Source organism: Leptidea sinapis, chromosome 19, assembly GCF_905404315.1.
Source record: "Leptidea sinapis chromosome 19, ilLepSina1.1, whole genome shotgun sequence".
NCBI classification, from domain to species: Eukaryota; Metazoa; Arthropoda; class Insecta; order Lepidoptera; family Pieridae; genus Leptidea; species Leptidea sinapis.
This window is the reverse complement of record NC_066283.1, coordinates 3,715,890-3,741,667: the sequence shown is the minus strand read 5'-3', so window position 1 is coordinate 3,741,667 and position 25,778 is coordinate 3,715,890. Positions and strand designations below refer to the sequence as shown.

Below are 25,778 nucleotides of genomic sequence, written 5' to 3'. Positions count from 1 at the left end.
ATAAAACAATGGACGTTACTTGTAAGTAATATATTTAATTTTATAACACTTTTTAAGGATTTAAACGCGTGTAATTTTAACTGCGTTTTACGTTAGATTTTGCGTAAAAGTTAAATTTTTATTATTTAGATAACCCGACGTTTCGAGAAGTCTTTTCCAGATCACGTTTTCAGGAGGACACCCCCATAAACAAGATAGATATCCTTCCCTAGAAAAATAATAATACAAAATGTAACTTTTATGCAAAATCTAATATATTTAATCCTTAAAAAGTGTTTAAATGCTCACGTGCAAAGTTATGTCCAGTTAAGATGCGCTCTGCAGTGGTCTATCATAAATTTAAGGCTGCCAACCTGTTTATGAAGTCACAGGCGACGCTGCGCCAATCTTCTTTTGACGTCAAGATAGCTCAGACTCAATCTTATCCTCATGGAGCCGCTCCTGCCGTTGAATAGAGTTAAAGTGACGATTTATCCGAGAAAGTGACACAATTTATCGGCCATCTTGTTCAGGCGTGACTCGATATCAAGTCTGGACGGCGAGTAACCATACCGGTCTCCCAATAAAGCTTGTACACTCTATTGAGAATAGAGATGCAATCTTTCAACCAGAATATGCTGACTGTGCCTTTAATTCAGCAACACTAAGACTTGGACTGCCTTCGTGGGCGAGGTATGCATATTTTCTTTAGTAGTTTAACAGAGATTAGTAAACAATCACTACATTTTATGCAAAAAAATGCGATGAAAGACCGACAGAAATTCCGACGGTATAGAAGTAAGTATGTATATAAATAAATATTGAAAACAATCTTTACATGTTTTATTAATTGGAAAAAGTTTTAATTATAATTTAGATTTGTACATCATGACTATTTATAGATGTAAACTGTACTTCTTGATGATATCAATCATCTATAAAATCTGGTATCAGTATGGTTTTATGCTAGATGCCTCTAACGTTGCAGTGGATCATTGTGTGGTGGAATGCTTATTACTTCTCATCATCTAAATTTCATGCTCGTATGCCCTTTTCCTCCATAAAAATATTTTGAACGTTATGCCATATAACGGCCCGTAATTTATGAGGGTTCATATTTTTATATGTAAAAAACCGTTGAAAAACGACAAGCTACCGCTAGTCGTTTAATCCCGAAAATTATAAAAACACTTCGCAAAGAAATCGTTCATTCGAATTGCTGTGAATAAAAAAGGGATAATAGCGCAAAATAGGATCAATCTGCACATCCTGCAAATTAAATAATTATCTATGGGTAGTAGAATAAATACCTTAGATAAAACTAATTATCGATCCTATCAAATTATTCCATGCTCACCACTGAGTAGGGTTGGTTAATACAATTTAATATGTATCTGTAACGATCAATCATTGTCAAATGTCAATGTCGTCGTAGTATACCAGAGAACATGGCGGAATCATTCTTTTTCCGGTACGCAAGGTAAAGTGTCAAATCTATGGAGAATTGTTTTTCAAAATCTATGTGAATTAGTGCAATCTGTAAATATTTAATTGTTTTGGAAAGTGATATACAATGTACGCCATTCATTCAGTGTGTTATATTTCGTATTTCAGGTTCACAGAACATAAGAAGCCATGGCCGATGTTGATGTGTGAGTATTGTTTATCAATTTAAACTTATATTACTATTTACTTTTTTATTTGATTTTATTATTGTGAAAATAATCTATTACTCTACACATCTTAATATTCAACTATGATTGTTTAATTACCACGTTAAAATTATAATCACTTACCTAACCTTAAACAGTCTAAATCCTTGTTTTAGTTCAAATTTGCTTGGTACATACTCTCTTCAGCGGTTAATCACATATTTTTTCAAATGTTATATCCGAAAAACGTTGTAAAGTTACGTCTAAAAGTTATAACAATTTCTAGGCATGGTGTTGACATATATTTTTTGTTAACCTGTTAAATAAAATGGGATCTTTATATGCAGGCGTGGTAACATTTTTAAATATTAATGAATTATATACCTACTATAACTAAACTAATGAATAGTCAAATATTTATTCACCCACACACATGGTTTTACTACAATTTCTCCACTCCATTGTGGTGAAAAGATGATTATACTGATGATGGCACTTACCCCCTTATTCATAATAGTCTGCTAACTTAAAGCATTGCTAATTCGCACTCTGTCTTCTTCTATTGACCTAAGTCAGAATGAGAAATAAAACACTCCTTAGCGGCTGTTTAAAGTTAGCGGACCATTATGAATAAGGGGGTTAGTAACTAGCTTAACTTAAGCTGATGTAGACAACAGGGAACACTTTGTTGCCGGTTTCATATTGTGTTTCTATCTCTACCATCATAACTAAATCACATTCACAGTGATTTTGTTTGAAGGCCTGAACCATGTTATTCTTTTCTCAATTGACATACAAAATATTTTTGATTGTGAGAAAATTGCTGCATATAGTTCAACCTATATAGTGGGAGTAATGTCTAAATGTAAGTACAATATTTATTATGTTCTATAAAATTGCAGTGAAGTACCAGTCAACCCCGTCCTGAGTGGAGGGGCTATGGATGTGAATACAGCTCTTCAGGAAGTGCTGAAGACAGCTCTCATCCACGGAGGATTAGTTCATGGCTTACATGAAGCTGCCAAAGCACTTGACAAGTATGAGTCCATTATCTTTGAAAGCTCTCTAACGTAAAAAGTTTTCTCAAAACTGGTAGATACCAGTTTGCACAGATGAGGATTTGTGGGTAACCTTTGCGGCACTGACACTATAGACAACATTCTAGGAATAGCTACAGCGAAACAGATTAAGGCAAACTAGGCATTTGCCCAGGGTCCAGAGGTTGACGAGGTGCACTAGTAGTAGTATGCCACCAACTTCCAGAATATAAGGCATCTTTTAATTTTATAGTGACTGTATAGCAAAAACTACTGAACTGATAGTGCTGAAACTTGGGATGTAGATTCAGATGTTACTGGGGATTCTGTTTTTTTATGAAAAGGAGGACAAATGAGTGTACTGGTTACCTGATATTATGTGATCACTGCCACCCGCATTATCTTGCAACATCAGAGAAACCACAGGATGCTGGTCTTTTAGAAAAGTGTACACTCATAAGTTGTTGTGTAAGTTCATTTAAAATTTATCATAAGAGGGATGACAATTATCCAATAATGTGTATATAAGGGCACTTGACATGTACTCTGCCTAGGATTCTTTTCCCACTATGGCCTAAGACTATATTATGACTTCATCCGCCTACGTAGCACTTATAAAAATCTTTATTTCTTATGACAAAACTTAAGATTGTTTGTAAAAAATTTAAAATTTTATTTGATGTAAAATTAAGTTTATATTTTACCACCTGAGAAAGTTGGAAAAATATAAAAATTGTATTTAGTTATTCAATTTATACTATTCTTTCAATTTGATTTCTGAACCACATGTGTGCCCACAGATAAAAAAATTGTTTTTATTGAATTCTGTGCACTTTCATATTTATTCACCTTTTAAACCTTCTCTGGACTTCCACAAATAATTCTAGGCCAAAATAAGCCAAATCGGTCCAGCCATTCTCGTGTTTTAGCGAGACTAACAAACAGCAATTCATTTTTATATATATAGATAATACATGTTATACTGACAGCTATTTTATTATTATGTCACTTACATCTATAGCAAGTCTTTATGTATTGTGTTGTTTTACTTGAAAATAGTTTGAGAACAGTCATCACAACTAATGACATATTCTTAGGCCAATCAGGAGAACCAGCTATCATGGGAAGGGAAAACCAGGCGGAGAATATTTTAATACCATGCTCTGTACCGTAGTGAAAGTGTTAGGCTATAGATATCAACCAAACATTCATTGTACATGCATCTGTTTTAGTTGTGTGTTCAATGGAAATATCAACTGTGCATGCCACGGGGGATACTATCTGTAGCCAATATTAAAGCACATACATAGTACCACAGTAGAAGCATGACTTTATTGTGGCCTCCCAATTGTGCTACAGTTCTTAATATTAATGGTGCTCCCACATTGCCGTTAGAAAATGTTTAATAACGTTAGTAAACATTTGTTAGCAAACATTTAATCACAAATAAATTTTCATGTTAGAAAATGTTTAGTAATGTTAGTAAAATGTGTTATCTTTTGTTTGTAAACATTTTATAAGGGTATTTTCTTATAAAATCTTTTAAGCAACCATCAATACCTAAATCCTTGAGATAGTCTGTGGCACTATATTTTCCTCTAGCTTTTAGCGTTTGGCGCATCCAATAAGAGCGCTTTTTCTTCTTTTTTAAACAAAAAATAAAAGCTATTCCAATGAGCAAATCTTCTTCCATTTTCGTGTAGACGTCCTCAGCCCTCAGAAGGCGAAACCAAACTGCGAGCCAATACTAGCTACTGCAACGTCCGATTAATGACAGCTGGCAGGTAGCGGAACGTCCGATGACGCGATTAAGATTATCCGACGGCGAGCGCGAGATTCATCATTATTAAAAGCGATATAATTACCTAACGACTCCACCTATGGCTATATAAAAAATACATTCAAGTAGTTAAAAGTATAGAAAATCAACGTGTAAAATCATAAATTATGTTTTTGAACACAAGTTATATATAAATAAAAGGTTAAAGCTCGAGATTATAGGTAGAAATGTGATAACATTTTCATTATATTAAGTTTTTATGTAAAATATTAGCGCACACATTAATAAAACTTGATTATTATTGAAATAGACTATATAACCTATTTTTTGATATTAATATGTCATTACTTCGACTTACGGGATTGTTGCATTAAACTAAAATAAAGCACCCATTCTTAGTATATACCTACAATTTATCTGCGGAATGCACAAGTAAAACGTGAAATACTTGGTTGTCTCAATACATCCAGATTATTGAATATTATAAACATTATATTTATGATATTTTGTCCCTATTACAAGCAATGATTTACTGTTAATTTATTGGATTACAATAAAAATTTGATATTTAAACCAAATCGATAAAGTAGTATCGATCATACTGTTATAACTTGTCGATTTAATGTCGTAAGAAGAATTTTATATGTAATTTGTAGATAAAATCGGAAACTAGATATCATGAGGATTAATTTCATATATAAAACAAATATAATACGTAATTAAAATATTACACTTACATGATAAACAAAACAATAACAAAACACTTGACACTACAAAAATAAACAAATGACAATTCCCCCCGCAAAGCGATTTTCACTTAATTATTTCTTTTAATTTTTGCTCGGATACTTGATATTTAAAGATAAGCCTATTACAATTACTTACCATAGAGTCTTAAAAATCGTATTTGACAAGCTAATTCACTCATACTACAGATTATAACACAAAATAAATACGCAAGTCGACTGGGCCACTCTGGTTGCCTGGACGTTTGACTGTCTAAAGAAAAAAGCCGCTCTAGTTGCCCGGACGTTTCAGTAGCTAGATGTTATAAAATGTTTAAACATTTTCCATCAATGTAGGAGCACTTATAACATGTAACAGTTTCTAACAAAGTGCAACAATTGTTAACATTTGTTAGTAAATGTTTTGGTGTTATAAAATGTTTACAAACATTTTATAACGGCAATGTGGGAGCACCATAAAATAAACTACCTGACCTAATTGGAAAAGTTAATTTCATAAGATTCATTCTCTATGTCCTCAAAAAGAAATTGTAAACTGATCTACTATCTGAGAATTGAGTGATTAATCAGTTATATCAAAGAGGATGTATATACTATGTTATAAGAGGCGGGACTGCCTGAGTGAAAATTGAGATTTAGTTTAAAAAATAGAGGATTTTGGCTATCTCTGTTTTTCCAAGATTTATACCAGTGTTGTTATGGATATATAATTTCGGATCTGGATATGGATATTGGTAAAATATAATATCAGATTCGGTTATGGATATTAAATTATTTCAGATTATCCGATAGTTTCGGTTATGGATATTAATTTTTTAAGGAACTGTAACGGGAGAGGTGTCGAATTCCAGCGGAGTGCACAGTTAATTCGTACGAGTGTAGTAGGTATATACATTTAGTTAGACTCCGCCCTATCCGAAACTATCCAAAACTTTTATTACGGTTACGGATATTTTTTTATTTCGGATATCCGATAGTTTCGGTTACGGATATGGATATCCATAACAACACTGATTTATACCCATCATCTGTCAATCTATCAATGACTGCATGTTTTATACAATCAAGTAAATCACTTTTTTCTTAGTGAATTTCGCTAGACTGAGCTAGATAAATCAGGGGTGCTCAAGCTTGAACTGCTGGCGATCTACCTCAAAATTTGTAGACTACGATCGATCGGCTCTGAGAGGCTTCAATTATGTATGATGAAGGATTGTCGTCTAGGTAGAGCTTCACGATGACATAGATATTAGTTTTGCGCAAAATCTGCATTTTTTTAGTCAAGGTAGGTCTGCTCTTAAATGTCAATGAAAAAACTCATAATTATTATTCAACAGTTTATTGGTTCTTACAAAACAAACGCGTTCTAAAGTTCTAAGCTTAACAAAAGAGTGACTTTGGATGTTGAAGTGTGACACTGCATGTCCTGTGCATACTTTTCATAAGATGGTACGTAATTACCGATTTTAGTTTATTATACCGAATTTTTTTCTCGAGATCGACTCAAAAAGCACTCGCGATCGAGCGTTTAAGCACCCCTGAGATAAATCTTTCAAATAACTAGTCTTAACTGTCATTAACATGAGTTTTACTTTTTTAATGCTTTGGCATGTGTTATCATGTTTGTTTGTGAATTCTAGGAGACAGGCAGTACTCTGTGTGTTGGCGGAGAACTGTGATGAGGAAGCATACAAAAAGCTAGTCCAGGCTCTTTGTAATGAACATCAGATCCCGCTTGTGAAGGTAAGATTTATATATTATCATTTTGTGGTAGAGAATTATTATTACAATAGTTTTATTTTTCTGTAGAAAACAGTAAAGAAATAGTCTTTAAACCTTTAAATATGTTGTCTGAGGCAGAGATCTAGAGGGCACTTAGAAATTCTAAGCTCAGACTAAACTAACCTAAAACCAAAACTAAGCTAGTGTGATAAAACGGGAACTTGGGTTGTCTTTGCTTAAGCTGAACATAAGACATAGCTTTAAAATAACTATAAATATGAAGTGAGTATATAACTATATAGTATATTATGCTAAGCTTACACTCAGCTTAGTTTTACGTAAGTAAATCAAAGTCTAGCCCCCTTATTCATAATGGTCCGTTAACTTAAAACAGCCGCTAAGGAGTGTTTTTTCTCATTCTGACTTAGGTCAATAGAAGAAGACAGTGACAATTAGCAATGCTTTAAGTTAGCAGACTATTATGAATAAGGGGGTAAGTATGCTGTATAGATCACAGACTGAGTAAGATTTGAGCTCAATACTATTTTTAGTTTTTGTTGTTAGTTTAATCACTCACACAAGCACCCACAACCTAAGAGTTGAACAAGGCAAACAGAATTTTAGAACGAGGCGGTACTCGAACGGTTAGCTCAGTTGGTTAGAGCACCGGCACGGAACGCCGGAGGTAGTGCGTTCGAATCCCGCATAGTTCATAAAATGTTGTTTTTCAAATTTAAGTCAAAAAATAAAAACAAATGACTAGTAATTTGGTGATATGATATTCAGATCACATTTTTTATTTATATAAAATTTAAACAAGTCTTTGATAATTGTATTATTCTGTATAAGCCTTAGAAGGGTTATTATTAATAAAACCATTGATATATACTTTTTCATTAATTAGGATTAGTTAAGAGGAGACCTGCTCTGCACGAGCCTCTCTGTCAAATGGCATGAGGGGCATAACAGAGCACAGATTAAAGTGTGTGCCCCTATGGTGACTCACACCATGCTGAGTCAACTTTCCTAGCATTCACACATTTAATTTACTTTCCAAATACAGATTCTATCATTAATTCTTAATTAATTAACACATATGAGATATCACATTGTTGATTGTCTGAGCATCTCTAATTTCTCTGATATCACATCCATTGTCAGTACATTGATGAAAATTTAATGTATGTTCACAAAAATCGTCACCTTTTTGCTCTTAATAGTGATTTTCATTATTATACCACTAGAAATAAGGGATTGCTTGTAACTAGTTCTAGTAGGCTTCATAAGATACATAATAGCTTTAAGGGTAAATGTATATAGTTCTATAATAAAGTCCCAGCCACTGTTCAGGCATTATCTATAAATAAATTAAAATGTTTTATAAAAAATGGCTCTGTCGTAAATCCTACTACTCCACTGCTGAATATCTAAATGATCGGACAGCCTGGGACTAGATTGTGATTATTTTATAGCTATAGAAATGACTGTACAATATTATATATTTTTATTGAAAAGAGCGCAAAAAAAGAATGCTGGGAGAGTTTCTTGCGCCGCTTCTTCTCTCTCAGAGCGCCACTTGTTTCCGAAGCGGTAGTAGTATCTAGTAGTATAAGAAATGACATCAAAAAGAATTCTAAAGGAATCAATTTTGAGAAAATAAATGCCTTTTATGCCTTTTATTGGTGGATGTATTCACAATATACTATATGTTGGAGATATATTCGGTTAAATTTTAATAACATAGCAAAAAGGATATACAAGCTGTTAAAGTTATGCAGCATATAGGAATAGGATTGTGAGTGTTGTAAGAAAATTACTTTAAAAAATTTCCCTCCCGTTTAGTTTTAGTTAGTTTGTGATTACAAAACACAGAAAAGTTGGTTTTTGTTAATAAATTTTAATGATAAACCAATTATTTTGGTGAACCCATTATATTGTTTATTTCTGTGGCCTATATAGATGACGTATATATTATATTTTTATAGTAAAAAAAATTTGTATGTCATAATATATTCATATTCGTGAAAATGTTGAGAAGAGTATAAATTAATTAATTCAATCCATAACCATGCACATTAGGTGTCCCGATATGATATTATATCTCTTTATTTTTTTTTAATGCTTAATCGTAAATCAACTTGACAGGTGGACAACAACAAGAAACTTGGTGAATGGGCAGGTCTCTGCAAAATTGATAAGGATGGCAAAGCGAGGAAAATTGTTGGCTGTTCCTGTGTTGTTATTAAAGTGAGTACTAACAAAAGAAAAGTATAAAAGAGTTAACTATTTGCATTAAAAAATGTAAAAATCATAAGATTTGAGTGTTTGGCCAAAAACATCTCTAGCTACTATCCCCCTTATTCATAATGGTCCACTAACTTTAAACAGCCGCTAAGGAGTGTTTTTTCTCATTCTGACTGTGGTGAATAGAAGAAGACAGAGTGAGAATTAGCAATGCTTTAAGTTAGCAGACTATTATGAATAATGGGGTATATCTATAGCATTGAAAAGGTTCAATGTGAACTAACTCCTCAACTTGATTGAAATGTCTTGTTGTACTGCGCTTTGCACAATCACATGATTTATGTCACAAGTGATTTAAACATAGCGCTATAATACATTGGTTGACCCTATGGTGTTGTGCCCAATGCACAAACAACTTTCCTATCACCCACACATCTATGCTTCTTTCTATAAATATGTAGACTTGTGTTCATTATTTTTAAACTAATTTGTTTTCAAAAGTAGCATTATAGTTTTTAAAGTCGTAAGAAATAGATGCGTAAATTTTTAATTAAATAATCAATGCATTTTATAGACAATTTATTTTTAATGTGGTATTCCTCACTTCTGGGATCAATAATAATAATACATATTAAATTTGTAATCAAAATTTATGTACAATGCGGGACTCGAACCCGCGAGCTCTCTCGGGTTCCGTCCGAGCGCTCTTACCAACTGCCAACCGTTCGAGTCAACCGTTGGTATACGCTTAACGGCGGGCGACAAATCATCACATAAATAGGTATAGGTATCTATTATTTCTTACCATACCAGCTTTAGCACGATTTGTCGCCCGCTCGCTAAGAGACCCCGCAAACTGCAGACTTTTGATCGGCCGATAGTTTGGTTGGTTTCTTAATCAGTATGAAGATGTATGAGAGTGCGCACATTATAACGATTCGGTATTGGTCGACAAAAAAGTTTGATGGGCTACACGATTGCCTTCAAACTGAACCGTCGGCAAACTATCGGCCGACTGTTAAATCAGTGCGGCGCTCTTCTAGGCGCGCACACCACCGATTGTTTAGTCGGCCAAACTCGGCCGATAGTTCAGTTTGCTCCGAGATTTGGCACCGGACGGTCATTTTTGTTTTTCATGATGGCGCTATCCTGTTCTACTCCCGCACTGATTGTAGAAACGTCGATCGAAAAATTTTATAGAAGTCGAAAAAACGCCCGCGCTTTATAAAAAAACGAACTTAACAGAATATTCACATGCAAATCCCTAAAACTGTCGGCCGATAGTTGTCTAGTGTGTGCACTCAGCACAGACCCAACTGTTTAGTCAGGCCAGTGTACGCACTTAACAGCCAAACTCAACCAAACTATCGGCCGATCGAAAGTCTGCAGTTTGCGGGGTCTCTAAGTCGGTGTTGACAGCGCAATAAGATATTTATGAACAATGTGCTTTCATTCTGGTATTGCACAAACCAAATGAGAGGTAGCAGACGAAAAAGCATTTCATATCAAACTACACATATTTGTGAAAAGTTCCAGGCTAGTGCCAACAGTTATCAACACAATCTTACCATACTATTTTAGCATGGTAAGACAATGTTTCAATAAATTATTACGTCAGCGACAAGAGCCAATACTATTTGCAATACTTACAGAGACTTACCAATATCAACTTTTATTGAAAAATTGTTTATTTTTTTCAGGATTTTGGTGAAGAAACACCAGCACTGGATGTCCTAAAAGACTACCTAAAATCGTCAAGTTAATTCTTAGGTCATATTGATAACAATAAAAAATCCAAAAAAATCTAAATGATGTTTTATTTATTTAAACACATAGTTGGGAAAATTGGTCACAAATCTCCTTGTGCTTTGGCCATTGTTGTACTTGGCATTCCCTGAAAATCGAGAACTATAATTAGATACTGTTACAAACAGGACACTAATAGGCCAAAGAGTAATGCTGCCTTTTGTCGATCGATTAAACAAATAAACCGGATGAAACGAGAGGCCATGAGACCGGTAGCGATAAGTGTTTAACAATAACTGATGCCTAACAATATCTAGTTTATTAGTAGTAAATTATGTCATTACTAGTTTTTTTTTATGATAAAAAGGGACGAGACGAGCAAGACGTTCAGCTGATGGTAATTGATACGCCCTGCCCATTACAATGCAGTGCCGCTCAGGATTCTTGAAAAACTCAAAAATTTTGAGCGGCACTTCAATTGCGCTCGTCACCTTGAGACATAAGATGTTAAGTCTCATTTTCCCAATAATTTCACTAGCTACGACGCCCTTCAGACCGAAACGCAGTAATGCCTACACATTACTGCTTCACGGCAGAAATAGGCGCCGTTGTGGTACCCATATTCTGTGCAAAGGAGCCTCCCACTGGTAGTTACGTGATTACTCACAACCATCATGATCATGAAGCATCCTTACACAAACAATGAGTTCAAGATCTAAAGGTTGATGCATCAAATATACGAAAATTTATATTTATACAGTTAGATATTTATTACATTTTATGAAAGAATTTATATTATGTAAACATGACTCATAATATTGGATACAGCACCTTACAAACTAATTTGTTATATAATATATTACAAGCCATTGTATAATACTCCTATTTGATTGAAAAGAGTGGCCGTTGAGTTTGCATAAATGAATATAATAATTTTACGAACATTATGGTTTATTAATTAAAAAAAAAATGTGACGTTTCGTAAGCGCTCAGTTTAAGCATGAATAAAGTTTATTTGACTTTGACTAGGGTTATTTCTCTTCTCTCTCGTTCCGAGTACGCAGTAAACCTTTATTATTCTATTCGACTCTAGTGTTTATAAAGTTATAATTATAACTATTTAAAACAACAGTCATACTTTCGAACAAGTAACACGCCGATATGAGTTCGTGTTTAGTAGTTTGAAGTGGTAAGGACTAGAAACATACCCCCTTATTCATAATAGTCTGCTAACTTAAAGCATTGCTAATTCTCACTCTGTCTTCTTCTATTGACCAAAGTCAGAATGAGAAAAAACACTCAAGCGGCTGTTTAAAGTTAGCGGACCATTATGAATAAGGGGGGATAGTGTTTGGATTTAGATAAAGACGAAGGTGAGAGTGATTTTATTAAAAACACCTTTTATTGTACATAGTTGTCTATTTAGTTAGAAAATTAAAGGTTTTAGCAACCTAGGCTTTTTAACCCTCTTAGATTAATAGGGAAGGATTTTTTCTGAACTGAAAAATACCCTTCTTTTTTACCCATTTTCTGTTATTTACTTTTATTCTTGACTACGCCTCTTCAGCGTGAAGTTTCCTTAAATTTGATATCCAAAATGATATTTTTTTCAAGATTGCATAATAACCCACATTATTTTAATTATTAGCATTAAAACGAATAGTATACCTTCGGCTAAATTAAAGTATATGAAATATGATTTAAATATTTCGTTTTTCAACATGGCAGCCAATTTTTTAATTGTTCCTACGACACTAAATAAAGCAATTATATGATTTTGTTGCTTATTTAAAAATAAGTGCTGCTACCATAAAGCTAGGTTCATTTTACTGTGTTGAGGCGCGCCAAAACGCATTGGGGTACGTTTATTTTATTACCTATGACCATAGAGTAATAGCGCTCAGAACGACAGTATCATTCATAGTTCCTATCAATATAGAAGTAACATTATAATAATAATTATTATTAATAATATTTATGAATCACGCAAACATTAATTATTAATGTGTGCGTGAGCGTCACGTACCTACATTCGCCCACACGCAAACTTCCTTAAATCAGTAAATTGTAAGAAATACTAGATTATGTGTATAAAGAAGAAATAAAAATATAAATTAAGTAAATAAAAACATCACGTATTATTGTTGCAACAATTTTTGAAGTGTAAGTAAAGAAGTTCTTTAGAATCGTTGTTTTTTGAAACTCGATGAAACGAAAAAGCGAGACGATAGAGGCGCCGTTCCCAGCTATATCCGAGGTTTTCTAGGGTGCAGAGAACGCTTTTGGAATAATTTTTGAAATCCAAGATGGCCGCCGTGCAAAATTATCATTTAAACGATATGGATATCGTATCCGAGGTTCTCTAGGGCGCAGAGAAAGAATTTTGGATCATTTTTGAAATTTGAAGAGAACCTCGCATTCGATATCAATATTGTTGAAATCATAAAATTGCGCGGCGGCCATCTTGGATTAAAAAAAAACAAAATGGCGCGTAACTTAAAATCGTGTCGATTTGCTATAAAATTTCTCTCATACGTCGATAAAGAAGTTTCACTTCAAAAACCCACCGACGTATTGAGAACCTCCTCCTTTTTGGAATCGGTTAAAAAGAGTGACCGATAATATTCTCACGATCTCAACTTTTTCCAAACATGGTAAATTCAGTAATTTAAAAGAAATATTTATAGTGACTATTTAAAGCGCTTAGTTTAAGACTAATTGAATTAGGATTATTTGACTTTGAATACTTATAACACCATGTTGCGTCGTACATTATAGCCTCCTTTCAATATCTACCAATAAACACAAAAATATATCCCAGGGGAGGAATTCGGGGTATATAATACTTTCATAGCTGGCAACATATTTTTTAATGGCGTCTGTTTTGTTTACAAAATATTTTGCTGTTTTAACGAATGTATCAGCTTAAATTTAAAGTTGTGAAATGTGATTTTCTTATCACAATTTTTATTTTAAGACGCTTAGTGATACCCTTTCACTGCACAGTTTTTCAGTAATTTTTCAATTAAATTTCGCACACTGATTGTCCTGGAAGTTGACAGAATGACACTGACGCGGCGGGAAACGTATGTGGTCATAAAAGACCACATTGAAACTGCTTCATTTCGCTTGGGCCTACTCGCATTCTAAGCGTTATTATTCTATGCCTATGACTAGATTCACAGGTTGTGGCGCGTTCTCTCCTGTGGTTGTGTCGCGCGTAGCGCGACGCTATAGCTATATATAGCTCGACGCTCGGTGGCGCCAGTGTTTATACACCAATGTGAATCTGTCATTACTCATTACGATGCGTAACCGCAAGGGATGCAGTTCATTCCGTAAATGGATATCTCATGTTTTTGATTACTTCGAGTCAATACAGCAATATAGAGTAGTACTATATGACACTGTAAAGAATATAAGGATTACAGTATTTCTTTTTTTTAGAAGAGTCGCCGATAGCAGAAATTGAATATCAAAATCAGTATCAGATGATTCCATTTTAAAACGTATTCACACCACACGATGAATGATCTGAAATTGCGCCACAACACAATACTATGAACAACCGCGAAACAACACAGCAATACGAACCTTGAAAATTGTCGGAGAGAGGGGAAGTTGGCACAGGCAGCTTTGCATGATTGGATTTCTGAACGCAACATTTATTATTAATTTTATATCTCATAGCACACAGTCTTTGTATATTACATTGCTTGCAAGCACTTTGGTTAGGGGTTCAAAATAACCATGGATTTGAAAATAGTAATGCGATATTACAATCATTAGAGAATTTTTGAGTTTTCCTAATATTTCGAGATTGTTCCAAACATCACGTACCTATCGAGTAGGTAAATATAGAAAAGCCGCGCCTGTCCGTCAAATTCTAACAACATTCCGTGAAAGTCAGGCTATTTAGCAAAAACTCTTGTTTCTCCATCGAAATTTACTAAAGCATAACAAGACACCTTACCGCCTTTCTGAAAAGCCAATAACCTACCTGCCACAATACCACTCCGTCTTACAACGCGAACACTTTTTGCTGGCTTTGTCCCCACATTTGGCACATTTTGCCCCGCCACTGTCTAGCGCCAGTGCAGTGTCACTGGCGTAAGACTCCAACAATCTTTTCGCCATGTTCTTCGACTCTTCGGAACCATCCATCTTGAAACATTCTAGTTGCGACTTGGCGAGTGTTTTAGTTCGCTTGTGCACTTCTTTCAAGTAGCTCTCTTTGATCTGTTTTAGAAAATTAACATAATGTTTTTCGCAAGACTTACTAATATTAGGGTGCAGTCGTAGTATATATATTATAATTACATAATAATTGCAATGCAGTGTAAGGGCAGTACTGAACTACACTAATTATTTATACCGGAAAACAGACCTAAGTAATAGTTCTGTTCCAATATATTTAGAGAGTGTACCACCAGTGTGTATACTGTATAGTGTGTAACAGGTACATGACGGTGTTATTTGGCATAGTGCATGTAAGTAGATGTAGAGTATGCCCCCGGCATTAAATATGGTTGTTATATGATGATTCGGATTATAAAGATAGATGCAACGAGCCCTACCTGTTATCAAAAGGGCTATTGAAGTATTTTGTTTGGATTTTTGGAAGATTGAGAGACAGTGTAAATACTTAGTTAAATATTATAAAAGGGTTGACAAGAGTGAAAGAAGACAAAGCATTAAAACTTAATCTCTTTTTATTGTTCTGGGAGAGGGGCGCCATTAGAAATATGAAAATTATAATTATATTAATATGAAAATTATTGGGAAGCATAACGCCTTGTGACTCTGTGCCATTCCATTTCCAACATTCCTTTTGAGTTAAGCATGGTCTAATTCCACAACCGCGCGTTTTGTTCGAAATTTCTTGCCTCGCACAGCCATTTTGTGGAATCAACTACCGGCAGCGGTCTTCCCGAAAAGATACGACTTAGGGACCTTCAAGAAAAAAGCATACTCCCACCTTAAAGGCCGGCAACGCATTTCTTTACACACCTGTTGTTGTGGATGTCTATGGGCGGTTGCCTCACCTCTCCCCATCCCGTGAGCCTCTTGCCCGTTTGCCCCCTTTCATATAAAAAAAAAGATGCATCAAACCGCTAGAACCTGAGGAACAACTTCAATGAGGGTGCATCCAGGGTTCTTGACGCCGTTGGTCCGGTTGTGTAAGCTGGAGTAGTCCCCAACGGCAAGCCTGCACAGAAACATCTTCAGCTCGCCCAACGGTGGAATTTGGTCCAACATTGAGTCCGAGATTTTTGCTTGCAACTGTAACAAAGCGCGGATTTTAGACTTAGAATTACAATGTAATGATATAAATTCTGAGGCACAGCAATTTTAGCAAAAAAATATTTTTTTATTCAAAAGCGAATAAAATCGACAAAGCACGCATGGTAGTAGTGTTTTTTGAAACGTCATGGTAATACGGTGGCAAATTTATAAATATGAGCATAAATTACAAACGGTAGATTTGAAAGGTACCTCAACCGTTGGCGAAACTGACACTGACATACGGAAAATTTACAAGCTTTAAATAATATTGCTAAATTAATATGAAACCTGGCAAGAATCTGTTGCTGTCATCAGACTGTCCGTTGTTTGCAACACATCTTGCGGAATCCAAGCAAGAAGTAATACCCTCATTTTTTATTACAGATTTTTTACTTTTGTGATAAATAATTTTGTTTAATGACTAATTGACACCAATTCTACAATCTCTCTGCATACAGAGTACTGCATAAAAGTACATATACATTTACAACTCAAGAACGGCTTGCACGATATTGATGAAAATTGGAGTTCAGTTAGATCGTGTGATTGGCTAAAGGATAGGCCGTATTATGATGACTATATTCAGCCCGCGACACATCCGCATTAAATTTGTCATTACGCATCTTAGAGAAATCTCAAAAATAATGGGATATTCTATAAGGGTACATTTTTTCTAACTTTGTAACATATCATGATATCTAAGGCGTGAAAGCATAACTAAGTCTCATGTAGATAATATTTTGAGCTCCTTTTTGCAATGCTATCGTTTGTTACAATGCATCGCCTATACAAAGGGAAAATAAAAAAGTTACAGCGCAAAAAGTTGAACGTCGGCACTCATCAATGTTGTAGTGATGTTGCAGACGAGGCTCCAACAAAAGTTGTCGTAGACACAGCCACAGCTGAGCTTCAGTACGATGCAGCATAGACAAATCTTCAGTTGTTGCTTTCACCCAACGACCAACTGAAATAAAGAGTATGGTTTAAAAATTTATAGGGTTTCTCACTACTAAAAGAAAGGAGGAACTCATCGTTATCCGATGTCGAGAGCAGCGATGGGCGAGTACTAAAACAAATCGAAACAATCGATTGTTCAGATTAGTCGATACATTGTCGTCGAGCGACAAAGACTGGCAATGTTATAGTGGCAAATAAAGCTTTTGTCTACTAAATTTAGCGCAGCGCACCTATTAGGCTATATTCGTACGAATCACAAAGTGCTAGCCGAAACCACAAAGTGACTTTACTACTATTGGTAGCTACGTACAGTTGAAAATCTCCATGTATCCGCTGTCCGTGATCCTTCGCCACGGCTCCATAGTCAACAAATGGGATATAATGGAGGGAATGTCGTAGGTTTTGTACAGATTTGTAGCGATGCAGGCGCCCACACCGGCAATTTCCATATGCTCAGCCAGGTAACTGAAAATATATTATGCGAAACATACTGTCTTGAAGCAGTAAATACTTCCAATAAGTAGAATTACTACCGCAGTAGAACTATTGCATGTGCACTATTTATCCGAAGCCCAATGCTGGATAGCCTATATACAATAAGTAGGTATTATAGTCTGACAACTTCGTGCGCGACCGTCCCACAGGCGGTAACAGACAGTGGCGGGGACGGGGTATTAAAGATGTCAGTGGATAGCGGGTAATAGCAGCAACACCAACCGCACCCCGTGAGATGGTCGCGCACAAAGTTGTCGGACTATAGGTATTTATTCCTCATGAATCTGGCTGTGGTGTAAATCCGACTGTGGAGCGATTACAGAGTTAAAGTAGGGGGAGCAAAAAACTCTAACTTTAACTAAAATATTTGGATTCTGTTAGCATAGGCAGTTTTGTAGTAAACGCTTGTAACATGCAAGACACCACTTAAGTCACCGCCACTTACGCAATCTTGCCCACCAGAGGATTTCATCTATTCAATTTAAAAAGAAGCCCATAATGTACAAATATTATCACATTTTTTTGGCCATATTATTTGATCGAATCGTTGTCATTTAAAAAAATAAGTGTGCCGTACCTTCTTAATGCGCTTAGATTTAAGAAAATTAACGAAAAACCTGAGATCATTTATTCGACTAATCATAGTTTCTCAACCTTATTTTGCTCACCACCCACTTCGAGAATATGTATTTTTATTTTACTTTAGTACATGATTAGCGTGTATTTTTTTTGCCATTTTAGACTATATTTTTTAATCTATCCACGCCCATCTGCGCCATCTCAATGCCCCCTAATTTTCTCTGGGTCTTCTACTGCCCCCCCGAAAGTCTCAAACGCCCACAAGGGGGCGTTATCGCCCACGTTGAGAACCTATGGTCTAGATAGACTGTGACAGCTGTGAAAACGTCGAAAAAAATTGATATTGACAGTTAAGCTCTATTTTGAACAATGCACGCTTACTAACCCAAAGTGACATGTACAAACCGCGAGTGTAAGACGTAGCTTTCACGCACAATAAAGTAATAAACCTGGCCTATTTTCATCGGTTGTCTAACAGCAAGAGGCTCTATCTAGACATATAAATTATCTAAGCATAACAATTTAATATAGTCACCGAACAATAGAGATGCATCTCATGCTAATATCAAACTGCAGATCGCGTTTCTGACGCTCCAGCTCATCTGCTGCTGTCTCACACTCCATCTCTTTTGCGGACACTGGCTTCAGGTAGCCGTTACTGAAATATTTTCTATAATAAGAATTTTTTTTAACCAGGAGGCTCCTCTGCACAGGAAGGCGGCTAGATGTTGGGTACCACTACGGCCCCTATTTCTACTGTGAAGCAGTAATGTGTTAACATTACTGTGTTTCGGTCAGAAGGGCGCCGTAGCTAACGAAATTACTGGGCAAATGAGATTTAACATCTTATGTCTCAAGGCGACGAGCACAATTGTAGTGCCGCTCAGAATTTTTGAGTTTTTCAAGAATCCTGAGCGGCACTGCATTGTAATGGGTAGGGCTTATCAATTACCATTAGCTGAACGTCCTGCTCGTCTCGTCCCTTATTTTCATTAAAAAAATAACCTGGCTCTCTAAAAAGATCTAAGATCGCTCTGAAGTTGCAAACTATTTGAACTATCTCAACAGACTTTCAATAAAATCGAGTCGATTAAAATCTATTCAACAATAACGGCCTTACAAATAAATTAGGCATAAAGTTGTATCTCTGAATAAACCAAGAATATGCATAATGTTGACTGTATCACTGATACCTAATATTGTCAATATAATGATAATTCTGAAGTTTTCCGAATGTCAAGCAGCCTTGCAAATAAACACGGAAAACGTTTAACATCCAAATAAAGCAATCGTACGCAAAATGTCTATTTGTAAACATTTTGCACATTTTTAGTTTATTGTCAGGTATTACTTTTATGCCAATTTTATTTGCAAGGCCGTTAATATTTGACAGCTTCAACTTTTGTCCTTCGTTGACGGGACGAAGCCCGAACTATTGAGGAAAGTCGAGTAGTTCTACGGACTGTTATACACGACCGCATGGGCACATTCGTTTTCGTTAAAGAAAAGTGTTCATTTTTGTGCTTGAATATAATAATGTTTCGCTCTTATTATACGTGTTATTTTAAAGTAATTAAAAAGTTGTATGTACGATTGTTTTTGCCTTACTTGATGAGAGTAATAAGCGCAGTGAGTTGATCAACAGTATAGTGCAGTAAGTCAATTACAACATCGCTTACGCACTGCGCACCGTCTTCGTGGAACAGTACCGTTTCAAGCAAGCCTACAGTGGCCGCCTCATGGTAAAGCTGAAAATTATATTAAACCTTTACCACCACTACACAATAGATTAAAAAAAACATTGAGTGTAAACTCCCCTTTTTTTCTTTCCTTATTTACGCTACACGCGATTTTAATACTAATGAGATGAGATTGATTTGAGATTGGAAAAAGACAAAAAACCATTAAACTCGCAACACTCTTACTGTAACCGACACCTCTTTTTTATATAGTACTAGCTGATACCCGCGACTTCGTCTGCGTACACACATGACTAAGCACGTAGTACTTATAAAAATCTTTATTTCTTGAAACTTTATTAACTTTATATTAAATGAAGGTATCGCCATAATTTATCAATTAAGATAAAAATAATCTGATATATAGTTAACAATTGTAAATAATCTACCAACTATAGTTAGCTAAAATTAAGTTTCTGTTTTACCTCCTGAGAAAGTCAAAGATATAAAAATTCAAATTACTTATTCATTTTAAACTATTCTTACAATTTGATTTCTGCAAGACGGGGGCCACATCAAAGGAAAAATGATATTGTTGTTTTTATTTAATTCCGAGCATTTTTATATTAATTCACCTTTTAAATCTTCTCTGGACTTCCACAAATAATTGAAGACCAAAATTAGCCAAATCGGTCCAGCCGTTCTCGAGCTTTAGCGAGACTAACGAACAGCAATTGATTTTTATATATATAGATGTACCTACATAGTTATATTGTGTATGTACGTACAAAGATACACATGTATATTGTATTTTTTTGAGAATTGAACTTGATTGACACTGCTACCGTTACCGTTACAAACGTAATTATTAAAGGAGTGCCACTGTTTTTTTATTTATTCGATTTAAATGTCAAAACTCAAAACCGATTTTTGAAAGTCGGGTTGTTTGTTTATGCGTGGCACATCACTTTTCTCATGTACCCAATCCATGAAGTATAACATTATCGGTATGGCAGTTTAACTAAAAAAATAAGAAACTTCATAGGCGTGAGATGTCAAAAGTAGGCATATGTTATACCAAGTATCTATGTGTTGACCAATTATAGGGCTGCGTTAGTGGTTACGTATGTGTGCGATAGCTTGTGTTTATTTGGCGCACATTGAGTGGCGACAGTGGTTCCCATACGTGGCGTGATGACCAATGTCTTTTACCTATTCTGTGGATTGCACCTACCGGGATTCGAACCCAGGACCTCAAGCTTAGTAGTCAGGGTCACTAACCATTCAGCTAAATGGGTCGTCAAGGAAAATAAATGTAGGATAAGAGAAACTTCTTCGAATTCAGTTAATTGCATGTTACCTAAGATAACAAAGTTGATAGCAAATTTTGTGTATTTTGATTTTGATTGGTGAGGAAAAGTATCAAATACTTATGTTTTCACTTCGGATATTATTCTTTCGTTATTTACTTTGCGTTGCGGTGGCTTCGCCATGCTATAATGTTAAAAAGTCGTAAGTATTAAAAATATTTACCACCATATAGATCCCGAATGTATTTGCAGGTGCTGGATCTAGTTTTAATATTTGAGGATATATTTTCGTTTTCCACACTTGTATGCATATTGCTTCGTAAACTAAGATAGGTAGCTGAAAGATAAAGAACCGGGTCTAAGTTATCTAAGATAACAGTAAATATTTGCATTCTAAGACTTATTCTTGTAGATAAGTTGCGGATTGGATTGAAAAGCAGTAAGGTTACAACTTGACAATAAAGCATTGCAATTAATGTCCAATTCAAACGCAGATTGCCGAATGCCTATTTTTTTACGGTTACGGTAATAATTGCTCGAAGATGTAAAATAACAATTAGATAATGACGTTACGAATTATAATGAAATGTACAAAGCCGCTACAAAAGTAATCAGAGATGATGAAATTGTGTCAAAATTCCACAATTATTAAGGCTTAAGGACTATTAAGTCTCCAGCATACTCATCTCAAGGGCCGGATCTCTTGACAATAGCTGCCTATAGACTTCAACAACACTAGATATTGTTGAAGTCTATAGGCAGCTATTGTTGGATTAGGGCAGCGCAGGACCGATCGTGTTGTGGATCTATCTAGACGTATTAAATCTCTAAGGTGATATGCCATTAAATAACCATTTAAATATAGGCAAAGTTCTATTCGTAGACATGTAGATGCAAGTGAACGTAATTGGCAAGTGCCCCGGCGCCGGTCTGTCAATGCGTATTATTTTACCTGTAGCAATAGATTGCTTATAATTAGGATGATTTGAGTGAATGTAACAGAAAGCTATTGAAACAAGCTATAAGACCATGCAAAATAAACCATTTTATAAACAAAATAAGGGTCAGAACTTGGCCAGGGTGTAGTGTGCCGTGCGGCACTTTCGATTTTGGTGTATCTGAAAAATCTAGTGCCCTGGGGCACTTGCCGATTTCGGAAGGCTAGAGACGAGTGCTTTGGATAAGCTAATTACGACACTTACTTTTCCAAAAGAAATAAGGGTTTCCTTGGTAAGCTCTTCTTGCATAGACGAAGCCTCCAAAACGGCCTGTTGATTCAGTTTCTGTAACCTTATATGCCAATCAACCCACCTGAATAAGATATAAACATATTTTATTTTATTTTTTAACCGACTTCCAAAAGGAGGATGTTATCAATTCGATCGCTATTTTTTTATGTATGTACACCGATTACTCTGATGTTTATGATCTGATTTGCGTTATTTTTCGATGCAGAATAGATGCCATTTGGTCACATAAATTTTTTACATAGTTTGGTCCAGTAGTTTTCATTTTATGAACATTTTTATGAAAATTTTTGTTTACCTGGATGATATAATTGGTTTTTGTGTACGGCTTTGTTAGGAGTTTTCATTCAGGTTGATTATTTATTGTAATTATTAACGGACACTTAAAAGAAAAATAAAAAAAAAAACTTGTTAAAAAAACCGACTTCAAAAACGGAAAAGTATTAAATAACTAAAAAATTAATTTAATACACCTTTACCTTTAATATTAATAAAAAACTATTATTTGTATGTGCTTCATATTGATAGTTTTTAAGACGGTGGTGAATGTAAAGATGAATTTAATTAAATTTTTAGTTATTTAATACTTTTCATTTTTTGAAGTCGGTTTTTTAAACGTAGTTTTTTTTAACAGAAAGTTTTAGTAACATGTTCATTCAGTTTCTGTAACCTTATATCCCAATCAACCCACCTGAATAAGATGAAAACATATTTCATTTTATTTTTAACAGAAAGTTTTTAGTAAAACTTTTTTGTTTTGGTTTGTGATATGTTAGTACTTGTCACATATACAGAGGTATAGTTTAGAATATAGACTTACAAAATACGCGCATATAGACAAACGAAGTGTGCGAGAGAGAAGATCTCTAATGAAGATACAGCAAGAGAAAAAAGGTGAGCGAATATATTATTACTTTAATCTGAGAGTGGCTTGACGTGGCTGCCACTCTTGGAATTAGCTCCTTTGTATTTTGAATATCGAACTTCTATCAGCTAACGGATACATTGACAATTGTCGGAAAGATGCATTAAAGTTTAAAGCTAGGCTTGGCTAGGCAGCTTAGCTTAGCTTACTCATCTCAAAAATCCTGTACTATATCTTGAGGCGAATATTGGTATCAAGTAGTGAGAACAAATAAATTTGAATTTTCAGGAAGTAAGCACATTAAAAAAGACTAAAAAAAAGAAACAAAATTAAAAAAGCGGCTTCTCTACTACGCCGAATGCGAGGCAGCAGTAACAGTTATCTGAAGGCGATAGCTAAAAATAAATATTATGTCCCTTCGTGAATATAATTACTAACATAATTTGATTATAAGTTTACTAACAATGGATCGTAGTTATCTGAAAAAAAAACGTTTTATTATTTATTAGTATAAATGAACTCAATTATAAAAGTTTGGACACCTCTGCCTGCAGCCATTTTAACTTTAATGATAATAAATTATTTAAGCATTACACAATCGAACCAACGACCTCTCACGTTTTTATTCATTTCATACTTTAGTTGTAAATTGTACATAAACTATAAAGTATATCCTGTAGATGAAGCCACAACCAGAGAATTGAACAAGACATATTATAAGATTTATAAATGATACGAAAATGTTGGCTCAGTTGGAATAGTGCTCGCACGGAACGTCGAGTTCGAGTCCCGCATCGTTCATAACTTTTGTTATCAAATTTAATTTGTGTAATAATTAATCCCAGTGTTATTAAATATCAGTAATAAATTATTATCTTTATACAATCAGAGAGGATTTTTTTTTCAAACTTATAGTATAAATTGAAATTTATTGAATTCTCGTCCATTACTTCTGGTTCAGTAGGCATATAAGTTACATGAGGGTTGGTAGCTGAACTACGATACTAAAATATGGTTTAGTTGACCAGCTAACGTCAGGGTGTCGAATTTGCGTGTCGGTGTGCGCGCGCATCGAAAAAAAATCCCTCTGATAATTTTTCCGTAACGCGCCAAAGAAGTATAACTTCAAAAACGCATTGGTAAGTGGTTGGTGGGTATCGAACAGCCGCAGGAAAGGCAGCAATCTTAGCCATTATGCCAGCGAAGTTCTTGATAATGACGTGATAACCTCCATTATCAAGACCTCGAAAAAGTATACAAAATGTTTGTAAAAATAAACAGAAAAGTGTAAAATTTATAAAAAAAAAAACCACTTACGACTGGTTTCCAATAGATTCTATACACCCACGCTCCATGCTTTGAACGAATAATTCTAATTCACCAGATTCTAGGGCCTGAAGTTGTGGATCTTTTTCTACCATCTTTCACAAAAGTTTAATTATGTAATAAATGAAATTGTTTCTACTTTTAAAATAATACAACCTTTTTTATACTATTATTATCGTATTTTATTATGTCTAATATAACATCAAACAGCTATTGAGCTAACGACATTAGCATAATTGTGTTGCTATAGAAACGCTGTCTTTTACAAATCTTATGAAATCTATGAAATGGACTCTTTCTTTTGCCCTTGTGTAAGAAGTATTTAACAAATAGATAGTACATAAAAATAATCGTACAACTCGAGCGAATCAACAAGACACCTAGGACCTAGCTGAAATGTCGTTTGTGCAAGTACAGTATGCAAAAAAGTTTTTGTTTCTATTGCACATTCTCGTATGAAAACGTTTATTTTAATTTTAAACGTCGGTTTTAGGTAGTAACTTGTAGATGTTATTCAATTTACATGGAAATAAAAAAAAAGTTCGTCGTATTTTTAACCGACTTCAAAAAAGGAGGAGGTTCTCAATTCATCAGTATGTTCTTTTTGTTACCTCAAAACTTCAAGTGGCACTTTGTGTCCGACGGGTAAAATAAATATCTTTGAGTCTTTGATATTGCTACGTAAGTCACTATTTTTTTATGGATGAGGAGGACAAACGAGCGTACACCTGATGTGCAGTGATCACTGCTGCAAGGAGTTACAGGAGCGTTGCCAGCTGGAAGGTATAGGTAGCCCTTTTTCATAAGGTACCCATGTCGTATCGTACTGGAAACACTGCAGAAGGAAGATTATTCCACAACTTGGTTGTAGGTGGAAATAAGTCCCTTGAAAATTGCACTGTGGTGGAATGCCACACATCACATATCACAGTTCGTGGGGATGATATCCTAATTTGTGGCGTGGTGTGCGAAAGTGGAATTCGGAATATTTTGTATATACATAAAAATAACGAATGTTAATTCTTAAAAATAGCGAACGTCATAATTTTATTTATGAAATATTATTTATTTTATTATTATTTTATTTATGAAATAGGAATAAATATGTACCTACGTACCTTTACATTT

The 25,778-nt window shown here is 34.8% G+C and overlaps 3 protein-coding genes across 4 annotated transcripts in view; 1 reads left to right on the top strand and 2 right to left on the bottom strand.

The window, feature by feature from the left end:
• Positions 1–25,778, bottom strand: part of LOC126969903 (transcription factor AP-2-epsilon) — a 156,374-nt gene that overhangs the window by 25,288 nt on the left and 105,308 nt on the right. The window lies entirely within an intron of this gene.
• On the top strand, positions 1,464–10,969 carry LOC126969951 (40S ribosomal protein S12). The gene is made up of 5 exons (XM_050815596.1): positions 1,464–1,631; positions 2,534–2,668; positions 6,835–6,937; positions 9,062–9,163; positions 10,861–10,969. The coding sequence occupies exons 1-5, from the start codon at positions 1,615–1,617 to the stop codon at positions 10,921–10,923; spliced, it is 420 nt and encodes a 139-aa protein (XP_050671553.1). The 5' UTR covers positions 1,464–1,614; the 3' UTR covers positions 10,924–10,969.
• Positions 10,966–24,846, bottom strand: LOC126969920 (zinc finger MYND domain-containing protein 10). 2 transcript variants are annotated; one of them, XM_050815552.1, is made up of 10 exons: positions 24,642–24,846; positions 22,415–22,523; positions 21,436–21,549; positions 19,832–19,971; positions 18,759–18,881; positions 17,460–17,614; positions 17,005–17,156; positions 16,028–16,189; positions 14,907–15,145; positions 10,966–11,054 (listed from the first exon to the last, which is right to left on the bottom strand). In XM_050815552.1, the coding sequence occupies exons 1-10, from the start codon at positions 24,743–24,745 to the stop codon at positions 10,985–10,987; spliced, it is 1,368 nt and encodes a 455-aa protein (XP_050671509.1). In that variant the 5' UTR covers positions 24,746–24,846; the 3' UTR covers positions 10,966–10,984. The 2 variants fall into 2 exon arrangements, with proteins under 2 accessions (XP_050671509.1, XP_050671510.1); XM_050815553.1 differs by lacking the exon at positions 22,415–22,523 and having other exon boundaries at positions 24,642–24,776.

What these genes read in the sequence shown, in the direction of transcription:
- LOC126969951 (XM_050815596.1), top strand. An exon ending in ATCAGATCCCGCTTGTGAAG is followed by an intron (nt 6,938 to 9,061) that starts GTAAGATTTATA and finishes TCAACTTGACAG; the next exon opens with GTGGACAACAACAAGAAACT. An exon ending in GTTCCTGTGTTGTTATTAAA is followed by an intron (nt 9,164 to 10,860) that starts GTGAGTACTAAC and finishes TATTTTTTTCAG; the next exon opens with GATTTTGGTGAAGAAACACC.
- LOC126969920 (XM_050815552.1), bottom strand. Translation starts at nt 24,745, where the DNA reads ATGGTAGAAAAAGATCCACAACTTCAGGCCCTAGAATCTGGTGAATTA. An exon ending in CCCTTATTTCTTTTGGAAAA is followed by an intron (nt 21,550 to 22,414) that starts GTAAGTGTCGTA and finishes TTTATCTTTCAG; the next exon opens with CTACCTATCTTAGTTTACGA. An exon ending in ACGGAGTGGTATTGTGGCAG is followed by an intron (nt 11,055 to 14,906) that starts GTAGGTTATTGG and finishes CTCGATTTTCAG; the next exon opens with GGAATGCCAAGTACAACAAT.